This window comes from Rhincodon typus, chromosome 8, assembly GCF_021869965.1.
Source record: "Rhincodon typus isolate 14 chromosome 8, sRhiTyp1.1, whole genome shotgun sequence".
NCBI lineage: Eukaryota > Metazoa > Chordata > Chondrichthyes > Orectolobiformes > Rhincodontidae > Rhincodon > Rhincodon typus.
This window is the reverse complement of record NC_063339.1, coordinates 28,054,755-28,079,067: the sequence shown is the minus strand read 5'-3', so window position 1 is coordinate 28,079,067 and position 24,313 is coordinate 28,054,755. Positions and strand designations below refer to the sequence as shown.

At 41.2% G+C, this 24,313-nt stretch overlaps 1 protein-coding gene across 2 annotated transcripts in view; it reads left to right on the top strand.

Moving 5' to 3' along the window:
• The window catches only part of lrrc9 (leucine rich repeat containing 9), a 182,687-nt gene that overhangs the window by 119,060 nt on the left and 39,314 nt on the right, over nucleotides 1–24,313 (top strand). For both annotated transcript variants that reach the window (XM_048599971.1, XM_048599972.1), the window contains 4 exons: nucleotides 3,704–3,881; nucleotides 7,157–7,377; nucleotides 8,867–8,989; nucleotides 23,591–23,721. In XM_048599971.1, coding sequence (XP_048455928.1) covers nucleotides 3,704–3,881; nucleotides 7,157–7,377; nucleotides 8,867–8,989; nucleotides 23,591–23,721 — 653 coding nt within the window. The remainder of the gene's footprint in view (nucleotides 1–3,703; nucleotides 3,882–7,156; nucleotides 7,378–8,866; nucleotides 8,990–23,590; nucleotides 23,722–24,313) is intronic.

The window sequence follows — 24,313 nt, the reverse complement described above, 5'->3', positions numbered from 1 at the left end:
TAGGCCCGAAATGTCAGCCTTTCTGCTCCTATGATGCTGCTTGGCCTGCTGTGTTCATCCAGCTCTGCACCTTGTTGTCCCAAAAAATTTAATCTCTGGTTTTCTTAAGTTAAAATCATTCCTTGATTATCCAGAACCAAAAACAGTTTAATAACCTTCAATGTTTTATATTCACTATCATAATTCAGCATAGTATAAACAATTTTCCATGAACACTCCAGCGTCCTCACTCTCTAATACGTATTGTATTAGGTCACTGTTGCAAATGGACTATCTGACTTATTTCTTCTTTGAAAACTCTTCACAATTATAACCACTATGTAAGTATGCTGCTCTTTTAAAATCCAAACTGATATTAATATATATGCATAAATCTCACCCCTCTCATCACAGTGTGGGTGAGTTCAGAAATATCAGATACTGTTTTAAAATTAGCTGTCACCCTTTTAAGAAAGAAAAGAGGGGAATTTTTATCTTTGAGGATTGTGTGCCTTTGGAACTGTCTGCCTTGGATGGTGTTGGAGGCAAGGTCACTGCATAAAATCATACAGCACAAAAGAGGCCATTTAGTCCATCTAGTTGTACTGCCAAAGCTACATTGGTTCTGAAGAAGGGTCATTGGACCAGAAATGTTAACTCTGCTTTCTCTCCACAGATGCTGTCAGACTTGTTGAGTTTTTCCAGCAATTTCTGTTTTTGTTTCTGATTTCCAGCATCTGCAGTTCTTTGTTTCTTTTCTACACTAATTCTACATCGAACCTATTTTCCAGCACTAGGCCCATAGCCTTCAATGTTATGATATTTCAAATGCTCATCCAAGTACTTTTTAAAGCTCATGAGGTTACCTGCCTCAACTACCCACACAGTTCATTCCAGACACCATCACCCTTTGGGTGAAAGCATTTTTTTCTCAAATCCACTCTAAACTTCTTGCCTTTCACCTTTAAATTATGATCCCTTGTTCTTGACCCTTCAACAAAAGAGAACAGTTGCTTTCTATTCACTCTCTCCAGCCCCTAACAATCTTATAACCTCTATCAGATCCCCTTCAACTTTCTTTGCTCCAGAGAAAACAAGTCAAGCTTAACCAGCCTCTCTTCATAGCTACAGTGCTCCATGCTAGGCAACATTCTGATGAATCTCCTCTGTATCACCTCCAGTGCAATCACATCCTTCCTATAATGCAGAGTCCAAAACTGCAGACAATACTCCAGCTGTGGCCTAACCAAAATCCTGTGGCACTCCAGCCTAGATTCCCTGTCTTACAATGTATGTCTCGATCGATAAAGGCAAGTGCCCCATATGCCACCTTAACTACCGTATAAATTTCCACTTCCACATTTAGGGATCCCTCTGCTCTTCTGAGCTTCTTAGTGTCCTGCCATTCATTGAGTGCTCCCTTGTCTTGTTACTTCATTAAAACGCCTCATACTTAGCAGGGTTAAGTTCCATCTGCTACCACTGATCTGCTCATCTGACCATCCTTTCAAATCCATTTGTAAGCAAAGACTTTCTTCCCAACTGTTGACCACCCAAACAATCTTCATGTCATCAGCAACTTACATATAATCCACCACTACCACCATCCTCCCCCACCCTAATTCTCATCTCCATCAGATATAATATATCACAAACAACAAGGGACACATCATAAATCCCTGTGCCACCGAACACTAGCCTCTAGTCTCACAAACAGCCTTCTACCACCACCCACTGTCTCCTGTCAGTATGCCAATTTAGGATCCAATTGCCAAATTACCTTAGAACACATATGCTTTTTCCTTCTTTATCAACCTCCCACATGGGGCCTTGTCAGAGGTTTTCCTGAAATCCATATAAACTGTATTACTGCACTGTCATCTACACACTTGGTCACCTCTTGGAAAAATTCAACCAGATTTGTTAACCATGACAAAACCATGCTGACTATCCCTGATCAAATGTTCCCTAAACAGCAGAGGTAAATAGATTATTCTGAAGAAGGGTCACTGGAATTGAAATATTAACTATATTTTCGCCACAGGCGATCTGCTGAGTTTCTCCAGCAATTTTTGTTTTTGTTTCAGATCTCCAGCATCCACAGTTCTTTGTTTTATTGTATAAATAGATTCAGGTTAGGCAAAGCAATCAAAGTTTAGCAGGGATAGATAGGAATATGGAATTCATGAAGCAAAACAGATCAGCCATGGTCTTTATTGAGTGTTAGAGCAAGCTTGAAGGATTGAATAACCTCTTTCTGCTCTTAATTGATACGCTCGTATCAGCAAACTGGAGGGTCGGGAAGCAGGAGCAGCAGTGAGCAGGAGTTAATTAGAAAATGTTAATGTATTTTGTATGTTGAATTCTATTTTAGAAGTTATTACATTTTCTATTATTGGAATTTAACAATATCAACTATTTCACCTTTCAGGACTTTTTTTTTCATAAGAAGGGTCCTACAGAACCTAACTATAACTTCTATATTTGTTTTAATGGGAAAATCTGATTTGTTTAACATGGTTGGCTTAAAGTTGTATTTCTCAGAAACACCAGTATGATGGTAAGCAAGAACTTGCTGTGAAGTCCCAGTACTCATCCAGAAATCTTACAGGTTCTTACAGAGTCATAGTGCACAGAAACAGACCCTTCGGTCCAACCAGTCCATGCTGAACATAATCCCAAACTAGACTAATGCCACCTGCCTGCCCCTGGCCCATATCTGTCCAAACTTTTCCTATTCATGTACTTACCAAATGTCTTTGAAACATTGTAATTCAACACACATCCACCACTTCCACAAGAAGTTCATTCTACAGGCGAACCACCCTCTGTGTAAAAAAATTGTCCTTCAAGTCTTTTTTAAATACTTCTCCTTTCGCCTTAAAAATATGTCCCCTTATCTTGAAATCCCCCATCCTAGGGAAAAGACAACTACCATTAAATCTACCTATACCCATTATTATTTTATAAACTTCTATAAGGTTGCCTCTCAATCTCATACACTCCAGTGAAAAAAGTGCCAGCCCATCCAGACTTTCTTCACAACTCAAATCCTCTATACCCAGCAACGCCCTGGTAAATCTCTTCTGAACCCTCTCCAGCTTAATATCCTTCCTATAACTGGGTGACCAGAACTTCATCCATAGCCCTAGGCCCCAAGCCCTGTTTTATCCTTAGCAACTGGCCCAATTCTCAGCCAAGTCCCATCTCATCCTTAGCTTGGGCCCAAAATCCTGGCCAATTTCCCTGTCTCCTTTGCAACAGGCCCCAAACCTTGTCCAACCCCCATCTCATCCTAAGCAATAGGCTTCAAAATCCTGACCAAGCCCAATCTCCTCTTTAGCAACAGGTCAGAGGGGTCTGTAGCTCGTTCTAGGATATGTGACTAGCCATATATGTAATACAAGCCCCACTTACCCCAAGCAGTATGTTTGTTGTAATTACAGTACTCCGCCCCAGGTTCTTACTAATATTGCTTACAATACTTCCTATCATTGTGTCATCAGCAGATTTGGACAAGTGCCTTTCTACCCCAACAGCTAAGTCATTAATAAACACAAGTGAGTAGAGAATATATAACCTATTCAAACATGTGTAACACAGTCATATGGCCAATTAATTACAAAGCATCAATATGTTCGGTTGTATTGCAGTTTTTATAAATGGTAAATCAGTTGTTACATACCTACATCCTTTTATTTTTTGATTTGCATTTTGTGTACAGATTACTACACTGAATTTAGATGGACAGAATCTTTCACGGCTCACTAATCTAGATAGGCTTGAGAATTTGCGCTGGGCTTCATTTACTAACAACATCATCCATAGATTTGAGGGTTTGGATCACTGCCTCCAACTTGAAGAACTTTCTCTGGAAGACAATTTTATTTCTGAACTTGAAGGTAATGGTTGGTTTTTCATAGAATTTGTCATTCTTTTCAGATTTTGTATTTCATTCTCCTTGGTAAACAAACTTTATTTTTCCAAAATCAAATTAACAGTTGTCAGACTGAAGCAAGAGCTTTTCCGAGCAAGCATGTTGAGAATCACATGTTTGTAGTTCAAGTCTCAACCGGACATGAACACACAGTCAGCTGAGGAGAGTCTAAAACTGGCTGCTGATTTGTTGATTGAAAGTGGACAAAACACTTTTTATTCTGTTGGGAAATGCAATGCAACCTGGATACTACCCAATTCTTCTCCTTATGTTGTGATGTTCATAAGACTATACACCACTGCAAGCCAGCTCCTGTCATTCAATACAAGCATGTTTAATCTTCTACCTTAACTTCACTTTTCTGCCTGTGCCCCTTGATCCTTTGATTTCTAGAGAGATAAAAATCAATTGATGCCAGTTTTAAGTATACTCAACAATCAATCACCAACAGCCATCTGGACTAAACAATTCTAAAACTTCTGAGTGAAATTTCTACCCAACTCAGTGCTAAATGATTGTTCTCCTATTCTGAAACTATGCCAACATGGTTTATACTCTCCAGTCATGGAAACAATCTCTCAATATCTATCTTGGAGAGCTCCTTCAAAACTCTGATTCAGTAGAATGAGCTATCATTCTTCTAAATGCTAAATAGTACAGGACAAATTTACTTAACCTTTTAGTCGTCATCTCTCTGCTATATGCCTCCAAGGCAAGTATAATCCTTCCTTAAATATGGAGACCAGAATTGGATAGTACTCCAAGAGTATCTCGCCAAAGTCCTGTATAGTTATGGTAAGGCTTCCTTATTCTTGTAATCTAGTCCTCTTGCAGTAAAAGTCAATATGCCAACTGCCTTCCTTGGCAATGTCATGACAAAGTGAAGTTAAGGTAGAAGATTAAACATGCTTGTATTGAATGACTGGAGCTGGTTTGTAGTGGTGTATAGTCTTATGAACATCACAACATAAGGAGAATGTCATGACAAGTGAAACAGGTCCCACTAATGTTGTGGGGACGTGGATTTGAATACAACCATGGTAGAATTTGAACTAATTTTTAAAAAATCTGTAATTAAAAGCTAGTCTACCGCTGACCATGAATGTAAACTTGATTGTTGTCAATATCCACCTTGTTCACTGATGATCTTTACAGAAAGAAATCTGCTATGCTCACCTGGTCCAGCCTTCATGTGACTCCAGACCCAAGGCAATGTGACTAACTCTTAATTGTCTTCTGAAATGGCCACTCGGTTGTATCAAACTACTGAGAAAACTAAAGTACAGAGTGAAACTGGAAGCATTGCCTGCTGTTGACATAGGTGCTAGAAATGACGATGGTAAATCAAGTCCTGTACCGCTGCAGAATCCTATTTTTGTTCTGACATCTGGGGGTGTGTACCAGAATTGGGATAGCTGTCTTACAGAAGAGTCACGCAACAACCTGACATAGTAATATATGATGCTATGAACATAACTGACCATGTCCCAGATATCACCATCCCCATCCCTGCGTATATCCATTCCCATCAGCAGGACAGACTCACCAGAGATGGCAGAAAAATGGTACACAGCTCGAAACAGTCTTGCAGGTCCTCAACACTGACTCCAGACTCAGTGCAGTCTCATGGCAGGCTAAACATGAGGAAGAGAATCTGCTGATTATGACCTAGCACTTCCTTCTCAGCTGATAATTAATACTTCTCCATGTTGAAACACTGAGAATGGTAAGGGTACAGCATACACTCTGGGTCTGCAGTAGATAGTGAGAGAACCAACAAGAAGCAAAAACATACTTGACCTAGTTCTCACCAGTCAACCTGTCACAGATACATCTGTCCATGACAGCATTTGTAGGAATCAAATTACCATCTCCATATTGAGGATTCTCTCCATCGTGTTGAATTGTAATTGGCGTAGATTTTAAACTTATCCAGCAAATCTGAAAGGGCCATCAGCAGGAGCAGAATTCCACTGAACCACAACCTGTAACTTTTTAGCCCAGTGTATCCTCCACTGTACAATTACCATCAAGCTGGGACCAGAACTGATTCAGTGAAGTGCAGGAGAACATGCCAGGAGCAGCACCAGACATATAGAAAAAAGGGTTTCAACCTAGTGAAGGTACAGCACAGGGCTATTTGTATGCCAAATAGGGAAAACAGCATACAGTACACAGAGCCTAGCAATCCCTCATTCAATGAGTCAGATCTAAGCCCTGCATTCCTACCACCATCAGCTGTGATGGTCAATTAAATAACTCACAGGAAGTGATGGATGGACTTTGTTTGTGTTGAGCTTTTTTTTTAATTGAATGTAATTTTATTGAAATGTAAAAAGTTTTAAAAAAAGTTTCCTCATTTTAATTTGCCACCATACCTTTTAGTCTGTATTTCCAATTAACCATAGCTCACTTTCCTCTCATATCCATGGATTTTTCTTTATTTAAGTTTAAGAAATTTATTTGGAATTGGAGTATGCCACTTTCAAACAATGTGGTATTCAATTATAGTATAACCCTATTGCAGAGCTTCTTTTATTATGAGATTGCTAATTAAAACTGCCTAATTGAAAATACTAAATTTAAAGATCTAAAGTAGCTTTGTTCCCAATTGGTTCCACCACATATGGTTCCAGGAAACTGTTGCAAAAGAATTCTTCAGACCCATCTTCCAGACCATTTTGGCCAATTCAGTAGTCTACACAAAAATTAAACATCCACGATTATACTGTTGCCTTTGTTAGAAGCTCCAATTATTTTTTGCTCTGTTCAGTGGTATAACTACTGTTGGGCTTATATAAATTACTCCTATTAGTGTTATTCCTAAACTGAATCTACTTTCTGAGCAAAAATCCTTTCTCACTAATGACCTTATGTCATCATTTATTATGAGGGCTAACCTTTCTTTTAAAATGCATGATCAGAGAGATGGACGTAACCTAACCACAGATCTTCAATGTGGTTTACCCAATGTTACTCGAACCAATATACAATAAAATCATCAGTTTGTTTATGTAATATTCGCTCAGTCTATCAAGTCGGAGCAGTTGTAGAGACAACAATTGGCAATTTATTTGATGGCTGTTTATGCAAATTGACTACTCAATTTGCCAACATAACAACAATGAGTATAGTAGTAATTAATTTGTTGGACTTTGGGACACCCAGAGGATGCGAAAGATGCTGTACACTTTCTTTCTTGCTCCCTACTGGGTTATTGTTAACTTTTGTTTTAAACAGGGATTTCAAAGCTGACGAAACTGACTCGATTGAATCTTGGAAATAATCAATTGAAAAATTTGGAAGGCTGTGGTCTAGACAAGTTAACGCATCTCCACTATTTATCACTAGAAAACAACAACGTTTGTTCACTACGCTGTTTACAGAAAATATACACCTTGATAGAGCTCTACTTGGGAAACAATCTCATACATAATAACTGTGAAATCTACCACTTAAAGGTAAATATACTTTGTACTTTTGTAGACAATTTACAGTGCAGAAGTTAGACTTTTATTCTGCATTCTCTGAAAGAAATATCCAGTCATTCTCATTGGCTATCCTTGACCATAATCTTTTAAAATTTTCTTTAATGTAAAGTGATGGATTTTGGAAGAAACAATATCAACTAAGTGGTAGACTTTTAAAGGAGGTTCAAGGATCAGAATGATCTAGGGGTTCGTGTATAGCAAGTTTTGAAAGTTGCAGGATGGGTCTTGGAAGTCAAAATAGAGTACAAAAATGAGAGTTGCATCACCATATTTTAGGAAAGATGTCATGTCTTTGGAGCGAATCTAGAGAAGATTTAGTAGGTTGGTGCCAGGGATGAAAGACTTTGATTGCATGGAGATCCTGGAGAAATTAAGATTGTTCATCTTGAAGCAGAGCAAGATAAGATAGTAAGAACTGCCGATGCTGGAGTCTGAGATAACACAGTGTGGAGCTGGAGGAACACAGCAGGCCAGGCAGCATTAGAGGAGCAGGAAAGCTGACGTTTCAGGTCGGGACCCTTCTTCAGAAATAGGGGAGGGGAATGGGGGCTCTGAAATAAATAGAGAAAGGGGAGGCAGTGATAGCAGGTAGATAGTGGAGCGGATAGGGTGGGGGAGAAGACAAACAGGTCAAGGAGGCGTGGATGAAGCTAGTAAAGGTGAGCATTGGTAGGTAGTGTTGGGGATTGGTTAGTGAGGTGGGAGGAGTCGATAGGTGGGAGTGAAGATGGACAGGTCAGTGAGGCGGGGATGAGAGGGGGCTGGTCTTGGGATGAGGTCAGGGGTGGGGAGATTTTGAAGTTAGTAAAATCCACATCGAGACCATTGGGTTGTAGGCTTCCAAGGCAGAATATGAGGTGTTGTTCCTCCAGTTTCCGGGTGGCATCGTTGTGGCACTGGAGGAGGCCCAGGATGGACATGTCGTCCAGGGGGTGGGAGGGGGAGTTGAAGTGATTCGCGACTGGGAGGTGTTGTCGTTTGTCGCAAATCGAGCGTAGGTGTTCTACAAAGCAGTTGATAAGGATGTTTTTAATAGAGAAATTTAAAATTATAGGAGCGTTTTGGTTAAATAAAGAGAAAATGTTCATTCAAGCAGAAAGGTCAGAAATCGAAGGACACAGATTTAAGGTAATTGACAAAAGGAGGAGAAATTTGCAGTGAATTAAGATGGTCTGACTGCCTTACCTGACAGAGTAGCGGACAAAGATCAAATAGTAACTTTCAAATTGATGAATTTCTATTGCCTTCTGACATGGACACAATTGCCCAAATGACCTCCTGCTATGCTTTATGATTCTATGATTTATGCATCTTTAAAAGCTGTTGTTTCAGTTTTGACCGTTATTTCTTGCAGGGCATTCAATAGCATAAAAATGCTGTGAATTTGTAGAAGATCATTTCATCTCTTTAAAGTTGTGAAATGCTTTACTCTCCTTAGTGGATCTTTTTTGTTTTTTAGGGAATGGAAAACCTTGTCATATTGGACCTGTATGGGAACCCATTGGTTAGTAAACAGGAACACTATCGCCTTTTCGTCATCTATCACCTACCTTCATTGAGGGCCTTGGATGGAAATGTAGTGGTTAGTATGTGTTCACTCCCTATTAAAATGTTTTCTTTGTTTATTAAAGCACAAGTTGAACTACTTTATAATATTCTCTTCATTATTTGCCTTCACGGGTCAGTATATTTAACCTAAGAAGGTTTATAGATTTGATAATCAGTGCAATCTGAGTTACCTAATCTCATGGGGTGAGAACAGGATTGGTTCTGAGATAGTAGGAACTGCCAATGCTGGAGTCTGAGATAACAAGGTGTACAGCTGGATGAACACAGCAGGCCAGGCAGCATCAGAGGACCAGGAAAGCTGGCGTTTCAGGTCTGGACCCTTCTTCAGAAATGGGGGAGGGGAAGGGGGCTCTGAAATAAATGGGGGGGCGCAGTGATGGAAGGTGGATAGTGGAGCGGATAGGTGGGAGAGAGGACGGACAGGTCAAGGAGGCGGGGATGAAGCTAATAAAGGTGAGTGTAGGAAGTGGGGGTGGGGATTGGTCAGTGAGGTGGGAGGAGCAGATAGTTGGGAGAGAAGACAGACAGGTCAACGAGGCAGGGATGAGAAGAGGGGCTGGTCTTGTGATGAGGCCGGTGGTGGGGAGATTTTGAAACTAGTAAAGTCCACATTGAGACTATTGGGTTGTAGGCTTCCAAGGCGGAATATGAGGTGCTGTTCCTCCAGTTTCCGGGTGGCATCGTTGTGGCACTGGAGGAGGCCCAGGATGGACATGTCGTCCAGGGGGTGGGAGGGGGAGTTGAAGTGGTTTGCGACTGGGAGGTGTTGGCTGTTTCATCTCTAATCATTTAGCACATGGAAATATGTCATCAAGGCTTGGATGTAAATGTTCATGAGGCATTAGATGGAAAACAGCATTCAGGGAACTGTGCCATACCAAGGAGTGATGCTTTTAGGAAGGAAATACAAAAACAGTCATAAAGCTCCTAAAATATAGAAATTCTTTGTTTCCTTTTTAGCGATGAATATAGCTAGTTCAACAAATATGAAAAATGCATGAATGCATCAACATGGCAGCAGCAGTGTTTAATATTGGCACTCAGTTTCCCTCAAATGCAAAACTAAGATGCAGATGCAAGCTAAATATCTGGAGGAAAACCGCCAGGTAGTCAGTAGCTATTTCTATAAAATGTTTTGATGGTTAAATGGAAGAATGAGTTATTAGGTCTGATGTAAAGGGAACATTTTAGCACAGAAATGCAATCAAAATACAAGTTAAAGGCGGTCAAAATGGATAAAATTCATAATAACAGATGGGATTGTTTTTCAGTGGGTTGTGTGATTTTGAAACTCTGACTCAGAAGGCATTGGAAGCAATAAGGTTGTTGAATATTTTTAAGGCTGAAGTGGGTAGCTTTTGGTTAGATAAGGGAATCAAAGGTCATCGGACATATCACAGAAATATTACAACACAGAAAGGGGCCATTCAGCCCATCATACCTCAGTTTGTGCCTGCTCTCCAAATGAACATTATGACATAGTGCCATTTTTCTGCCTCTTTTCCATACCCGTATGAATTGTTGGAATTCAAGTCATCTGACACCCTCATGACTGCCTCAATTGAACCTGCCTTAACCATATTTCCAGGTGGTGCCTTCCAAATCTAAAGCACTCATTGTATGAAAATGTTTTCTGTCATATCACATTTGCTATTTTTACAAATCCCTTTAAATCTGTGCTCTCAAATTCTCAATGTTACACGAGCAGAAACAATTTCTCCATATCTACCCTATCCAAGCATCTCACGATTTTGAAAACTGACATCAGATCTCATCTTAGCCACCTTCTCTCCAAGGAGAACAGCCCCAATCTATCCTCATAACTTCCTGGTGGTTGCCATTGATCAGAAACTGAACTGGACCTGTCATAAAAATCATAGAATTCCTGCAGTACAGAAAAAGACTATTCAGCCCATCAAGTCTGCACCCTCCAAAGAGCATCCTGCCAAGGCCCAGCCCCGACCCTATCCCCGTAACCCCATATTTACCACAGCTAATCCCCTAGTCTGCACATCCCTGGATGCTACAGCCAATTTAGCATGGCCAGTCCACCTAATCTGCACATCTTTGGACTGTGGGAGCATCTGGTGGAAATCCACGCAGACACAGGGAAAATGTGCAAACTTCACGCAGACACAGGGAGAATATGTGAACTCCACACTGTCCTGAGGCTGGAATCAAACCTGTTTCCTTGGCACCGTGAGACAGCAGTGCTAACCACTGAGCCACCGTGCTGCCTATATACAATACTCAGAGGCTAGGAATTGTTAACACCCCTCCTAACTTCCCAAAGCATTTTCTGCTTTTATTTCAGATCTCTAGCATCTGCTGTACTTTGCTATTATTTCAGGGCAGTGTATGCTTTATTTACTGCTGTCTCCACCTCATACTTTTGAGTATCTATGCACATACACATCCAGGTTGCTCCAGTTTTACACTGTCCGCCTCATAGACCACAATGCTTCCAATTTTCATTATTATCTGCAAACTTTGAAACTGTTCCCTGTATGCCAAAATCAAGATTAATATATATCTGGAAAAGCAAAGGTCCCAATACCAACCCTTGGGAACACCACTTATAAGCTTTCCTTTATCCTGAAAAATAGCTATTAATCATTACTCTCTATTTCCTATTTCTCAGCCAATTTTGTATCCATGTTGCTGCTATCCATTTTATTCCATGAGCTATAAGTTTCTCACAAGTCTGTTGTGTGACACTGTATTGAGTGGCTTTTGAAAGTCCATGCACAGTACATCAAAAATATTACCCTCATCACCCCTTTCTGTTGCCTCTTGAAAAGGCTCCAGCAAGTTAATCAAACATGATTTCATCTTTAGAAACACACACTGGCTCTTCATAACTTTCTGAATCAACCCTTCTTTCTCCATGTGACTACTATTTCTATGCCGAATAATTGTATTTTGGAACTACTTCATCCACTTAAGTTAAACTGACTGATCTATGATTGCAAGGTTTATCCTTGTAAGCTTTTTGAACAAAGGCATAATTTTTGCAATTCTCCAGTCGTCTGGCACATTGCCTGAGTCTAGAAAGACTGTATTATGGCCAGTGTCTCTGTTTCCACTCTCACTTCCTTCAAAATCGTTGTATGCATCTCATCAGTCCTGGTGCCTCATCAACTGTAACTCCTGACAATCTATCCAACACTTCTTTCTGATCAATTTGAACCCTTCCAATCACAGTTTCCTCCAGAGAAGACATGACTGTGGAATTCAAAAAACATATCAGACATGATCTCATTGAATGACAGAGCAGGCTTGAGGGCTTAAATAGCCTACTTCCGTTCCTAATTTGGATGTTTGCATGAGGCCTGAGAGTGGTGTATGATTAACCTTTGTCCAGTCATTGTTCTCCGGGAGTCATGGTAAATTTCTACTGTATGCTGTTTCATATCATTGCTGTGTGCAGCATAATGCTACCTGTGTTGTCCATTGGCTGCAAGCATCAGTGAGCGGATTTATTTTTGTAAGTAGCCAATGCTACTTAAAGGCAGCTTGCATCTTTTGAAGGGGACGTGCGTTGTGCAAAATAAACCGAGAGTCCTTTACGAACTGAACCTCAGCTACAAAACATCGAAGAAAGGCTGGGCATGTGAAAGACCTTGCCCCAAAGTTTTCTGAAGGACAGATGTGGGTAACTTTTTCACACAGAGGGTGGTGCGTGTATGGAACAAGCTGCCAGAGGAAGTGGTGGAGGTGGGTAAAATTACAACATTTTAAAGGCATCTGGATTGATATATGAATAGGAAGAGTTTAGAGGATATGGGCCAAATGCTGACAAATGAGACTAGATCAGATTGGGGTGTCTGGTCGGTGTGGATGAGTTCGACCAAAGAGTCTGTTTCCGTGCTGTATGACTCTATGTCCCCAAATCTGCACTGGGGAAGGAGACTATCCAGATGCATGCTTGCAAGCCTGTGAGAAAAATAATTGTTTGATTTTGTTTCCATATATCTACTTACTTCTGTAAAGGCCAGAATTCAGTTATTGTATATAAAATATTGCTGTATCACAGGGCCATCATATTACCTTCCAACATATAGACTTGGTGGACTTAAAGGATCATGACACCATTTTAGGAGAATAATGCATGTTACAACATTTACTAAACATGTTACCATTTGCCTTACTGTGAGCTGTGGTAATAACAGTGAAACTGTCAGTGCTTGCTGCCATTTCACTGATGAAATTGACAACAATTTTGGAAGTCTGCATGTGTACAGACTAATCTGAAAAACATAGGAACAGGAATATGCCATTTAGCATCTCTGAACCTCTCTTCCACCACACAAAGAGATCATGATTGATTTGAGATTTAATATTGTTATAAAGCAGAGGTTCACACTCTTCTGAGAACTAAAACTGAAACCCCCAAAGAGGAGCACCTCGCCCTATAATCTGCAAAAGAAGTGTGAAAAGTGGTGTAACCTGCTGTGGTTAAACAGGTAAATAAAATAAATCCCTGACACTCACTTTGAAATCAACAAGTAACAATTTATTTATCTAACTGTAACAGTGAACAAATTAACTACACTATTAACAAACTGAATGAATCTCTTCTAATTACTAACTGTTCCGAAATAGTGCATGATTCTAATGGTATGTTGTTCCAATAAATACAAATCCCACTTATCTAAAAAAAAATTTAGTCTGTCAAAATTACAGCCAGGTTACGTGTCTTCCGGAATGTTTTGTGCCTTCTCCATCGATTCTTCTGTCAGGAATATAAACTAGTTGTGCTATTGATATCTTTGTTATTTAGATGGTGATTTCTCTAAGACATAGAGGAGGCTGTGACAGCCAGCAATTTTGTCTTGAGAGCTGAGGTGCATTAGCTCTAGCGGATGGCAGCCAGCTCTGGGGTCTGTCACCAACTGTTGCCTTCTTTTTATACCCTTGATGAAATATCAATATTACTTTCAATAGGATTTGTCCTATGTTGTCAAAACCATCATACTTAAATTTAATAGGATTTTGCTATCCAAGTGCCTGGCTCAAATTGATTGGCTAAACTCAAAAGCCTGTTGGCTTGGTAAAAACTGCTGCTTGGCCTTTCGATACAAATGTTTCAATTCGGGTGCAAATTCTAGCTTCCTGCTTCTCAATCCACTCGTACTCTACCCGACTTCGCAACAATATTGATTGGTTGTTTAAATCAAGATTAATGAATGATCCAGCATCATTTAATAATTGCAAAGGAATTTCCAAATGTCCACACTCCAGTTGTGAAGAAGTATACTGCGACTCTGCTACCACATGATGCACATTATGAGATGACTTTATAGGTGAAGTCACATTATAATAAGGTCCTTTCAAAAGTGCCAAGCCATTAACCAGTATAATAAAACAAGCAAAAAGAACACAGTCAATTTAAATACATTTCATTTCATTCTGCTAAAAGATACTTAATTGTATACTCATTATAGAATGGATGGATCTGTGTTGACGAAATAAGTAAATTTTAATTGTTCACATATACAATTCATTTCTGCCTTTGTTAGGCTTAGGATATTTGGAAATTTTGTCATACTTGAAGCTGCTAAGTTTTAATTAGCTGCAAGATATTAATGGTTCCATTTCAAAGGTAATTTCGTCCTCCTCCTCCTGCCCAGCTTGCTAGGTATCTTAAGAGTTTGGAACTGTTACACTATTCAGTATTTGATCTTCTGTCATCATTTTGTCTGAACTTGCTTATGTGGCAATATTCCATCATGCATGTTGTCAGTATCTAATTCAGCTCCAGGTACAAACCTGACATTGTTTAGACTGTGAGAATGGAGTCCATCACATTTTACAACTCTCTCATCACCTTCAAGTATATTTTCTTCACGGAAGCTTTCACTGCTGTCAGTTTCCACCTTGGATGCAGCACCAGGGGTATCTCCAGAATTTGTTGATACAGTTACACTTTCAGTTGTTTCAGCGGCGGGAGTCCGGGAGGAAGCGCGAGGGCAGCCTGGGAAGGTGAGCTTTTCGGTTATAAAAGTCTTACCTCGCGTGACTCCATTTTTAGAGTAAGTGAGGTAATATATTTGGGTGGTTGCTTTACCCGAAACACTACCTAGGTAGTGTCTCCCACCCATCCTCCTCCTCTAACCAAAAAAAAAGGTTCTGAGCGCTGATTTGGTAAGGCTACTAGTATATATTTTTTTTAATTTGTCTGTTTGGGAATTCAGAACAGTGGGAATGGATGTTAGGGCAGTTGTATGCTCCTCCTGTAGAATGTGGGAGGTAAGGGTCACCACTAGTGTCCCCACTGACTTCATCTGCGGGAAGTGCACCCAACTCCAGCTCCTCGGAAACCGTGTTAGGGAACTGGAGCTGGAGCTGGAGCTGGATGGACTTCGGATCATTCGGGAGGCTGAGGGGGTAATTGAGAGGAGTTACGGGGAGGTAGTCACACCTCAGGTACAGGAAAAAAGTAGATGGGTTACAGCCAGGGGACGGAAAGGGAACAGGCAGACAGTGCAAGGATCCCCTGTGGCCATTCCCCTCAAAAACAAGTATACCGTTTTGGATACTGTTGGGGGGGGGGGACTTACCAGGGGTAAGCCATGGGGTACAGGTCTCTGGCACAGAGTCTGTCCCTGTTGCTCAGAAGGGAAGGGGGGAGAGGAGGAGAGCATTAGTCATTGGGGACTCCATAGTTAGGGGGACAGATAGGAGATTCTGTGGGAACGAGAGAGACTCGCGGTTGGTGTGTTGCCTCCCAGGTGCCAGGGTCCGTGATGTCTCGGATCGTGTTTTCGGGATCCTTAAGAGGGAGGGGGAGCAGCCCCAAGTCGTGGTCCACATAGGCACCAACGACATAGGTAGGAAAAGGGATGGGGACGTAAGGCAGAAATTCAAGGAGCTAGGGTGGAAGCTTAGAGCTAGAACAAACAGAGTTGTTATCTCTGGTTTGTTACCCGTGCCACGTGTGAGCGAGGCGAGAAATAGGGAGAGAGAGCAGTTGAACACGTGGCTACAGGGATGGTGCAGGAGGGAGGGATTCAGATACCTGGATAATTGGGGCTCATTCTGGGGTAGGTGGGACCTCTACAAACGGGATGGTCTACACCTGAACCAGAGGGGTACCAATATCCTGGGGGGGAAATTTGCTAATGCTCTTCGGGAGGGTTTAAACTAATTCAACAGTGGGGTGGGAACCTGAATTGTAGCTCCAGTGTACAGGAGGTTGAGAGTAGTGAGGTCATAAATAAGGTTTCAAGGTTGCAGGAGTGTACCGGCAGGCAGGAAGGTGGTTTGAAGTGTGTCTACTTCAATGCCAGGAGCATCCGGAATAAGGTGGGTGAACTTGCAGCATGGGTTGGTACCTGGGACTTCGATGTTGTGGCCATTTCGGAGACATGGATAGAGCAGGGACAGGAATGGTTGTTGCAGGTTCCGGGGTTTAGATGTTTCAGTAAGATCAGGGAAGGTGGTAAAAGAGGGGGAGGTGTGGCATTGTTAGTCAAGGACAGTATTACGGTGGCAGAAAGGACGTTTGATGACAACTCGTCTACAGAGGTAGTATGGGCTGAGGTTAGAACCAGGAAAGGAGAGGTCACCCTGTTGGGAGTTTTCTATAGGCCTCCGAAAAGTTCCAGAGATGTAGAGGAAAAAATTGCAAAGATGATTCTGGATAGGAGCGAAAGTAACAGGGTAGTTGTTATGGGGGACTTTAACTTTCCAAATATTGACTGGAAACGCTATAGTTCGAGTACTTCAGATGGGTCAGTTTTTGTCCAATGTGTGCAGGAGGGTTTCCTGACACAGTATGTAGATAGGCCAACAAGAGGCGAGGCCACATTGGATTTGGTACTGGGTAATGAACCAGGCCAGGTGTTAGATTTGGAGGTAGGAGAGCACTTTGGTGATAGTGACCACAATTCGGTTACGTTTACTTTAGCGATGGAAAGGGATCGGTATATAAAGCAGGGCAAGAGTTATAGCTGGGGGAAAGGCAACTATGAGGCGATGAGGCAAGATTTAGGATGCATAGGATGGAGAAGGAAACTGCAGGGGCTGGGCACAATTGAAATGTGGAGCTTGTTCAAAGAACAGCTACTGCCTGTCCTTGAGAAGTATGTACCTGTCAGGCAGGGAGGAAGTGGTCGAGCGAGGGAACCGTGGTTTACTAAAGAAGTTGAATTTCTTGTCAAGAGGAAGAGGGAGGCTTATGTAGAGATGAGGCGTGAAGGCTCAGTGAGGGCGCTTGAGAGTTACAAGTTAGCCAGGAAGGACCTAAAGAGAGAGCTAAGAAGAGCCAGGAGGGGACATGAGAAGTCTTTAGCAGGTAGGATCAAGGAAAACCCTAAAGCTTTCTATAGGTATGTCAGGAATAAAAGAATGACTAGAGTAAGATTGGGGCCGGTCAAGGACAGTAGTGGGAAGTTGTGCGTGGAGTCCGAAGAGATAGGAGAGGTGCTAAATGAATATTTTTCGTCAGTATTCACGCAGGAAAAAGACAATGTAGTCGAGGAGAATACTGAGATACAGTCTATTAGACTAGACGGGATTGAGGTTCATAAGGAGGAGGTGTTAGCAATTCTGGAAGGTGTGAAAATAGATAAGTCCCCTGGGCCTGATGGGATTTATCCTCGGATTATCTGGGAAGCTAGAGAGGAGATTGCAGAGCCTTTGGCTTTGATCTTTATGTCGTCATTGTCTTCAGGAATAGTGCCAGAAGACTGGAGGATAGCAAATGTTGTCCCCTTGTTCAAGAAGGGGAGTAGAGACAACTCTGGTAATTATAGACCAGTGAGCCTTACTTCGGTTGTGGGTAAAGTGTTGGAAAGGATTATAAGAGATAGGATTTATAATCATCTAGAAAGGAATAATTTGATTAGGGATAGTCAACACGGTTTTGTGAAGGGTAGGTCGTGCCTCACAAACCTTATTGAGTTCTTTGAGAAGGTGACCAAACAGGTGGATGAGGGTAAAGCGGTTGATGTGGTGTATTTGGATTTCAGTAAAGCGTTTGATAAGGTTCCCCATGGTAGGCTATTGCAGAAAATACGGAGGCATGGGATTGAGGGTGATTTAGCGGTTTGGATCAGAAATTGGCTAGCTGTAAGAAGACAGAGGGTGGTGGTTGATGGGAAATGTTCATCCTGGAGTTCAGTTACTAGTGGTGTACCTCAAGGATCTGTTTTGGGGCCACTGCTGTTTGTCATTTTTATAAATGACCTGGATGAGGGCGTAGAAGGATGGGTTAGTAAATTTGCGGATGACACGAAAGTCGGTGGAGTTGTGGATAGTGCAGAAGGATGTTGTAGGTTACAGAGGGACATAGATAAGCTGCAGAGCTGGGCTGAGAGGTGGCAAATGGAGTTTAATGCGGAAAAGTGTGAGGTGATTCACTTTGGAAGGAGTAACAGGAATACAGAGTACTGGGCTAATGGTAAGATTCTTGGTAGTGTGGATGAGCAGAAAGATCTCGGTGTCCATGTGCATAGATCACTGAAAGTTGCCACCCAGGTTGATAGCATTGTTAAGAAGGCGTACAGTATGTTAGGTTTTATTGGTAGAGGGATTGAGTTTCGGAGCCATGAGGTCACGTTGCAGCTGTACAAAACTCTGGTGCGGCCGCACTTGGAGTATTGCGTACAGTTCTGGTCACCGCATTATAGGAAGGATGTGGAAGCATTGGAAAGGGTGCAGAGGAGATTTACCAGGATGTTGCCTGGTATGGAGGGAAGGTCTTATGAGGAAAGGCTGAGGGTTTTGAGGCTGTTTTCGTTAGAGAGAAGAAGGTTAAGAGGTGACTTGATAGAGACATACAAGATGATCAGAGGATTAGATAGGGTGGACAGTGGGAGCCTTTTTCCTCGGATGGTGATGGCTAGCACGAGGGGACATAGCTTTAAATTGAGGGTTGATAGATATAGGACAGATGTCAGAGGTAGGTTCTTTACTCAGAGAGTAGTAAGGGCGTGGAATGCCCTGCCTGCAAAAATAGTAGACTCGCCCACTTTAAGGGCATTTAAATGGTCATTGGATAAACATATGGATGATAGTGGAATAGTTTAGGTTAGATGGGCTTCAGATTGGTTTCACAGGTCGGCGCAACATCGAGGGCCGAAGGGCCTGTACTGCGCTGTAATGCTCTATGTTCTATGTTCTATGTTCTTGCCAGGCTATTTGTAGATTCTCTGTTCACATTGAATTTATGCAGACAGCTTGTCACTTAACCTTACGATTGATCATTCCCTTGACCTATTCTGTAGCTATATTTGAAGGTTGGTATGATGATCCCTTGGTCAAAGCATTGAATTTTTGATGTATTCAAATTTGGTGTTCCCGCTTCTTGGTACCAAGTTTATAGGGTTGAGTGCAAACACAATGGTTGAGCAGTTAAATAGCCTTAGTCTTAGAGATGTACGTAATGGAAACAAACACTTCAATCCAACTCATCCATTCCAACCAGATATCCTAAATTAAACTAGTCCCATTTCCAGCATTTGGCCGTATCCCTTCCTATTCGTATACCGATCCAGATGCCTTTTAAATATTGTAATTGTACCAGCCTCCATTTCCGCTGGCTGTTCATTCCATACATGCACCCCCTTCTGCATAAAAAAACATGCTCCTTAGATTCCTTTTAAATCTTACCCCTCTCACTTAAACAGATGCCCTCTAGTTTTGGTCTTCCCTATTCTTGGGAAGAGATCTTGACTATTCACCCAATCCATGTCCCTCATGATTTAATTAACATCTGTAAGGTCACCGTTCAGCCTCCATCGCTCCAGGGAAAATAGCCCCAGCCTATTCAGCCTCTCCCTTTAGCTCAAACCTTCCAACACTGGCAACCTGCTTGTAATTTGTTTTCTGAACCCTTTCAAGTTTCACAACATCTTTCCTATAGCAGGGAGACCAGAATTGCACACAGTATTACAAAAATGGCCTAACCAATGTCCTGTACAGCCACAATATGACCTCCCAACTCCTATACACAACACACTGTCCAATAAAGGCAAGCGTAACAAACATCTTCTTCACTATCCTGTCTACCTGTGACTCCACTTTCAAGGAACTATGAATCTGCACTCCAAGGTCTCTTTGTTCATCAACACTCCCCATACCCTTACCATTAAGTGTATAAATCCTGCACTGATTTGCCTTTCCAAAATGCAGCACCTCACATTTATCTAAATTAAACTCCATCTGCCGCTCCTTGGCCCATCTGATCAAGGTCCAGCTGTACTGTGAGGTAACATTCGCCGTCCACTACACCACCAATTTTGGTGTCATCTGCAGACTTACTAATCATACCTCCTATATTCACATCTAAATCATTTATATAAATGACAAAAAGCAGTTGGACTCAGCACCAATCCTTGTGGCACACCATGGTCACAGGTCTCCAGTTTGAAAAGCAACCCTCCACCACCACCCTCTGTATCCTACCTTCGAGCCAGTTATGTATCCAAATGGCAGTTCTCCCTATATTCCATGTGATCAAACCTTGTTAATCAGTCTACCACATGGAACTTTGTTGAACGCCTTACTGAAGTCAAAATAGACAATGTCTACCACTCTGCCTTCATCTATCCTCTATGTTACTTCTTCAAAAAACTCAATCAAGTTAGTGAGACACAATTTCCCATGCATAAAGACATGTTGACCATCCATAATCAGTCCTTCCCTTTCCAAATACATATAAATCCTGTCCGTCAGAATCCCCACCAACAGCTTGACCACCACTGATGTCAGGCTTACTGGTCTATAGGTCTCTGACTTTTCATTACTACCTTTCTTTAAAAATGGCACTACGTTAGCCAACCTCCAATCTTCTGGCACCTCACCAGTGGCTATCGATAATACAAATATCTCAGCAAGGGATCCAGCAGTCACTTCCCTAGCGTCCCACAAAGTTCTAGATTACACCTGATCAGGTCCCAGGGATTTATCCACCTTTACACATTTTAAGATGGCCAGCACCACTACCTCTGTTAAATGTACACTTTTCAAGATATTGCTATTTGTTTCCCCAAGTTGTCTAGCTTTCGTATCCTTCTGCAAAGTAAACACTGATGCAAAATACTCATTTAGTATCTCACCCATCTCCTACAGTTCCATACATAGGCGGCTATGCTGATCTTTGAGGGCCCTATTCTCTCCCTTGTTACTCTTTTGTCCTTAATGTATTTGTAGAATCCCTTTTGCCAAAGCTATCTCGTCCCCTTTTTGCCCTTCTGATTTCCCTCTCAAGGATACTCTTACTGCCTTTACACTCTTCTAAGGATTCACTCAAACCCTGCTATCTATACCCGACATCTGCTTCTTTCTTTTTCTTGACTAGAACCTCAATTTCTCAAGTCATCCAGCATTCCTTACACCTATCAGCCTTACCCTTCACCCAAACATGAACATACTGTTTCTAGACTCTTTTTATCTCATTTTTGAAGGCTTCCCACTTTCCAGCCATCCCTTTACATGGGAATATCTGCCCCCAATCAACTTGGAAATTTCTTGCCCAATACCATAAAAATTGGCCTTCCTCCAATTTAGGACTTTAACTTTTAGATCAGGTTGATCCTTTTCCATAACAGTTTTGAAACTGCTAGAATTATAATCACTGGCCCCAAATGCTCGCCTCCTGTCACCTCAGTCACTCGCCCTACCTTATTTCCCAAGCGAAGATCAAGTTTTTGCTCCTTCTCTGGTAGGTACATCCACATGCCAAATAAGAAAATTTTCTTGTACACACTTAAATTCCTCTCCATCCAAGCCCTTAACACTATGGCATGTTCAATAATTTGTTCTGTCTAAAATGTTTTCTAACTTTTGTGTGTATTCATGGTGAAATTGATGAAGTCATTCTCACTTTGGTACTGTTTGAGTTAGGAACATGAGTAGGCTATTCAACCCCTTGAGCCTATTCCACTATTCAATGAGATTGTCGCTGATCTGTGGCCTAACTCCATACACCTGCTTTGTCCCCTACCCCTTAATACTTTGGCTTAACAGAAGGTTTTCTACCTCAGATTTAAAATTAACAACTGATGCAGCATCCATTGCCATTTGTGGAAGAGAGTTCCAAAGATTTGTAGGTAGAAGTGTTTGCTAACATTGTTCCTGAATGGTCTTACCCAAATTCTTAGACTATGTCCCCTAGTTATAGAATCGCCAACCAGTCGAAATAGTCCATCTTTATCTAACTTTTCTTCTCATGTTAAATCTTGAAGACTTCGAGTAGATCACCCCTTGACGTTCTAAACTCTAGAGAAAACAGGCCTAATTTGTATAATGTCTCCTTATAACTTAACCTTTGAAGTCAGTTCTGGTATGGAAGTAATTATAGGTCTAAATGATAAAAGCAGCACGCCTTAGCTAATTTCCCAATGATGAACCAAGTGAGTTTGCATAGTCCAATTTGTTGTAACAAAGGAGAATTTTTCTTTATTTGTTTAAATCTGGACATTTTGATGGTGCTTTTTGGTTGCTCATGACTTTTCTGGTAATATTTTGTAATACAGGGTTTACAGTACTTCACAGATGGCCTGTTGGGGCCCCTAAATCTGTTATGAATCTATTCCATTTTGCACAACAGTGTACAACAAAACTTGATGAATGCTACCTGTGTACATGCACAAAGTGAGCTGTTAAGGATGCATTCTAAAGTCTTCAATCTCAGTTTTCTCTTGAAAAACCCTTGCTGACTGCATGGATTGTTGAGTCTTTATTTTGAGCATTGTTGTATCGCTGTCAAAAGAAAGTGTGTTTGTCAAACCTAAGAAACAGGGATTCCATGGTGCCTGCCACAGGTATGAAGTGTTGAACAATTACTGAGGCAGGCTATTGTTTAGCCTTTCAGAAAGCAGCCTCGAAGTCTGTCTCATTGGCTTTTAAACCACATTTTTGCTTCAACACTTTTTGTTTAAAAAATTTTGCTGCCTTTAGTTGAAAATGTGCTTCTAACAAAAATAATCTCAAATTTCCCAGGGTGTAAAACAATCAGCATAACAGCTCATTTCTACTATTATTGAACAAATTCAGAATTTGCAGAATTTATATCCAACAACAGTTTCTGATACAGGAATTTCACTGTTTAGAATTGCCACAACCCCTTGCACACAGCAGGATCAGTACTCTCTTCCAACATTTTTCACTTGAATCAAATGACAATTGACAATGGAAGTGAAACCAGGAATGCAGGTACAATAAACTTTCTGGACCTATTTGTGTATACTTGTAAATTATGGAGGTCTTGTGCCACACAGATAGTGTCCCTGCCTCTGAGTCAGAAGCCCTAGGTTCATTTACTACCCAATACTTAATCACCAAGCAAGGTATGTTCATAACCTGGCCAAACAGATTAATTATCAACCGGCAAATCCTTCAATACATGCTGATGGCGCACAATTAAAGCAGGAGAGATTCCTAGTCAGCAATGTGATGGAAAAGAAGTTGGAGCCACTATCATCCATGACTGCAGGCAACAAACTACAGTACATTTAAAAGCTTACATTGCCAGAACAATTCAGTTCCTGAGAGATCTGTGATAAAACACAATTAAAAATAATTTGCAGGTGCATTTTACATTTTAATATTATGCCTGAAAAGAGTTAGGGCCTTATAAAATCTCAAGTTTTGCATTTGATTGCAGGAACCAGCAGAATCTGAAAATGCAAAAGACGTGTTTGGTGGTAGATTAACTGCTGACATGGTTACAGAGAGACTGGGGCATTCAAACTTTTCAGAAATTTTGAAGTTGGAGATGCCTGAATCTGCAATCAGGTAAAGTATAATAATCATAATGTGAACCTTTGGGTCAAAATAGAGTGCTTTCTCTTTGACTTGCTTAAATCTTTCTTGTGGTAGGTCAACATTAAATTTATACCACAGTTTTCTTTTAAGTCAAGTTATTAAATGCATCAAGTTTTGAACGTTCTCAACTGGTACTAGCCAAAAATGATGAATGGGAGAATTGTCACAAAGCAATTGCATAAATTATATACTTACTTTATGGTTTATTTGGAATCTGGTTTGCACTTTTAAATTGCTTTTGCTGGCTGGAGAGGATAACATGAAAGATATTGGGCAGAATTTTGTTCTCATGCTGGGCATTGCCAACAGCCTGAGAAAAAATGAGAGGGCCAACTCCATTTTGGTGCTCTGCAGGAGTCAAGAATACATTGTAAGCATGGCATATAACTAATTGATTACTCACCCCGAGAGCTGCCAGTGAATTGAAGTGCTAACAACTCAGCACCACAACAAGTGGTGTGGACACTGCACCTGGAAGATGAGGGTGTCATACATCTATCCAACCTGATAATTAGAGCCTGGGACCACTGTGGCCTATCTGACAGACAGCTGTGAGCTGAGA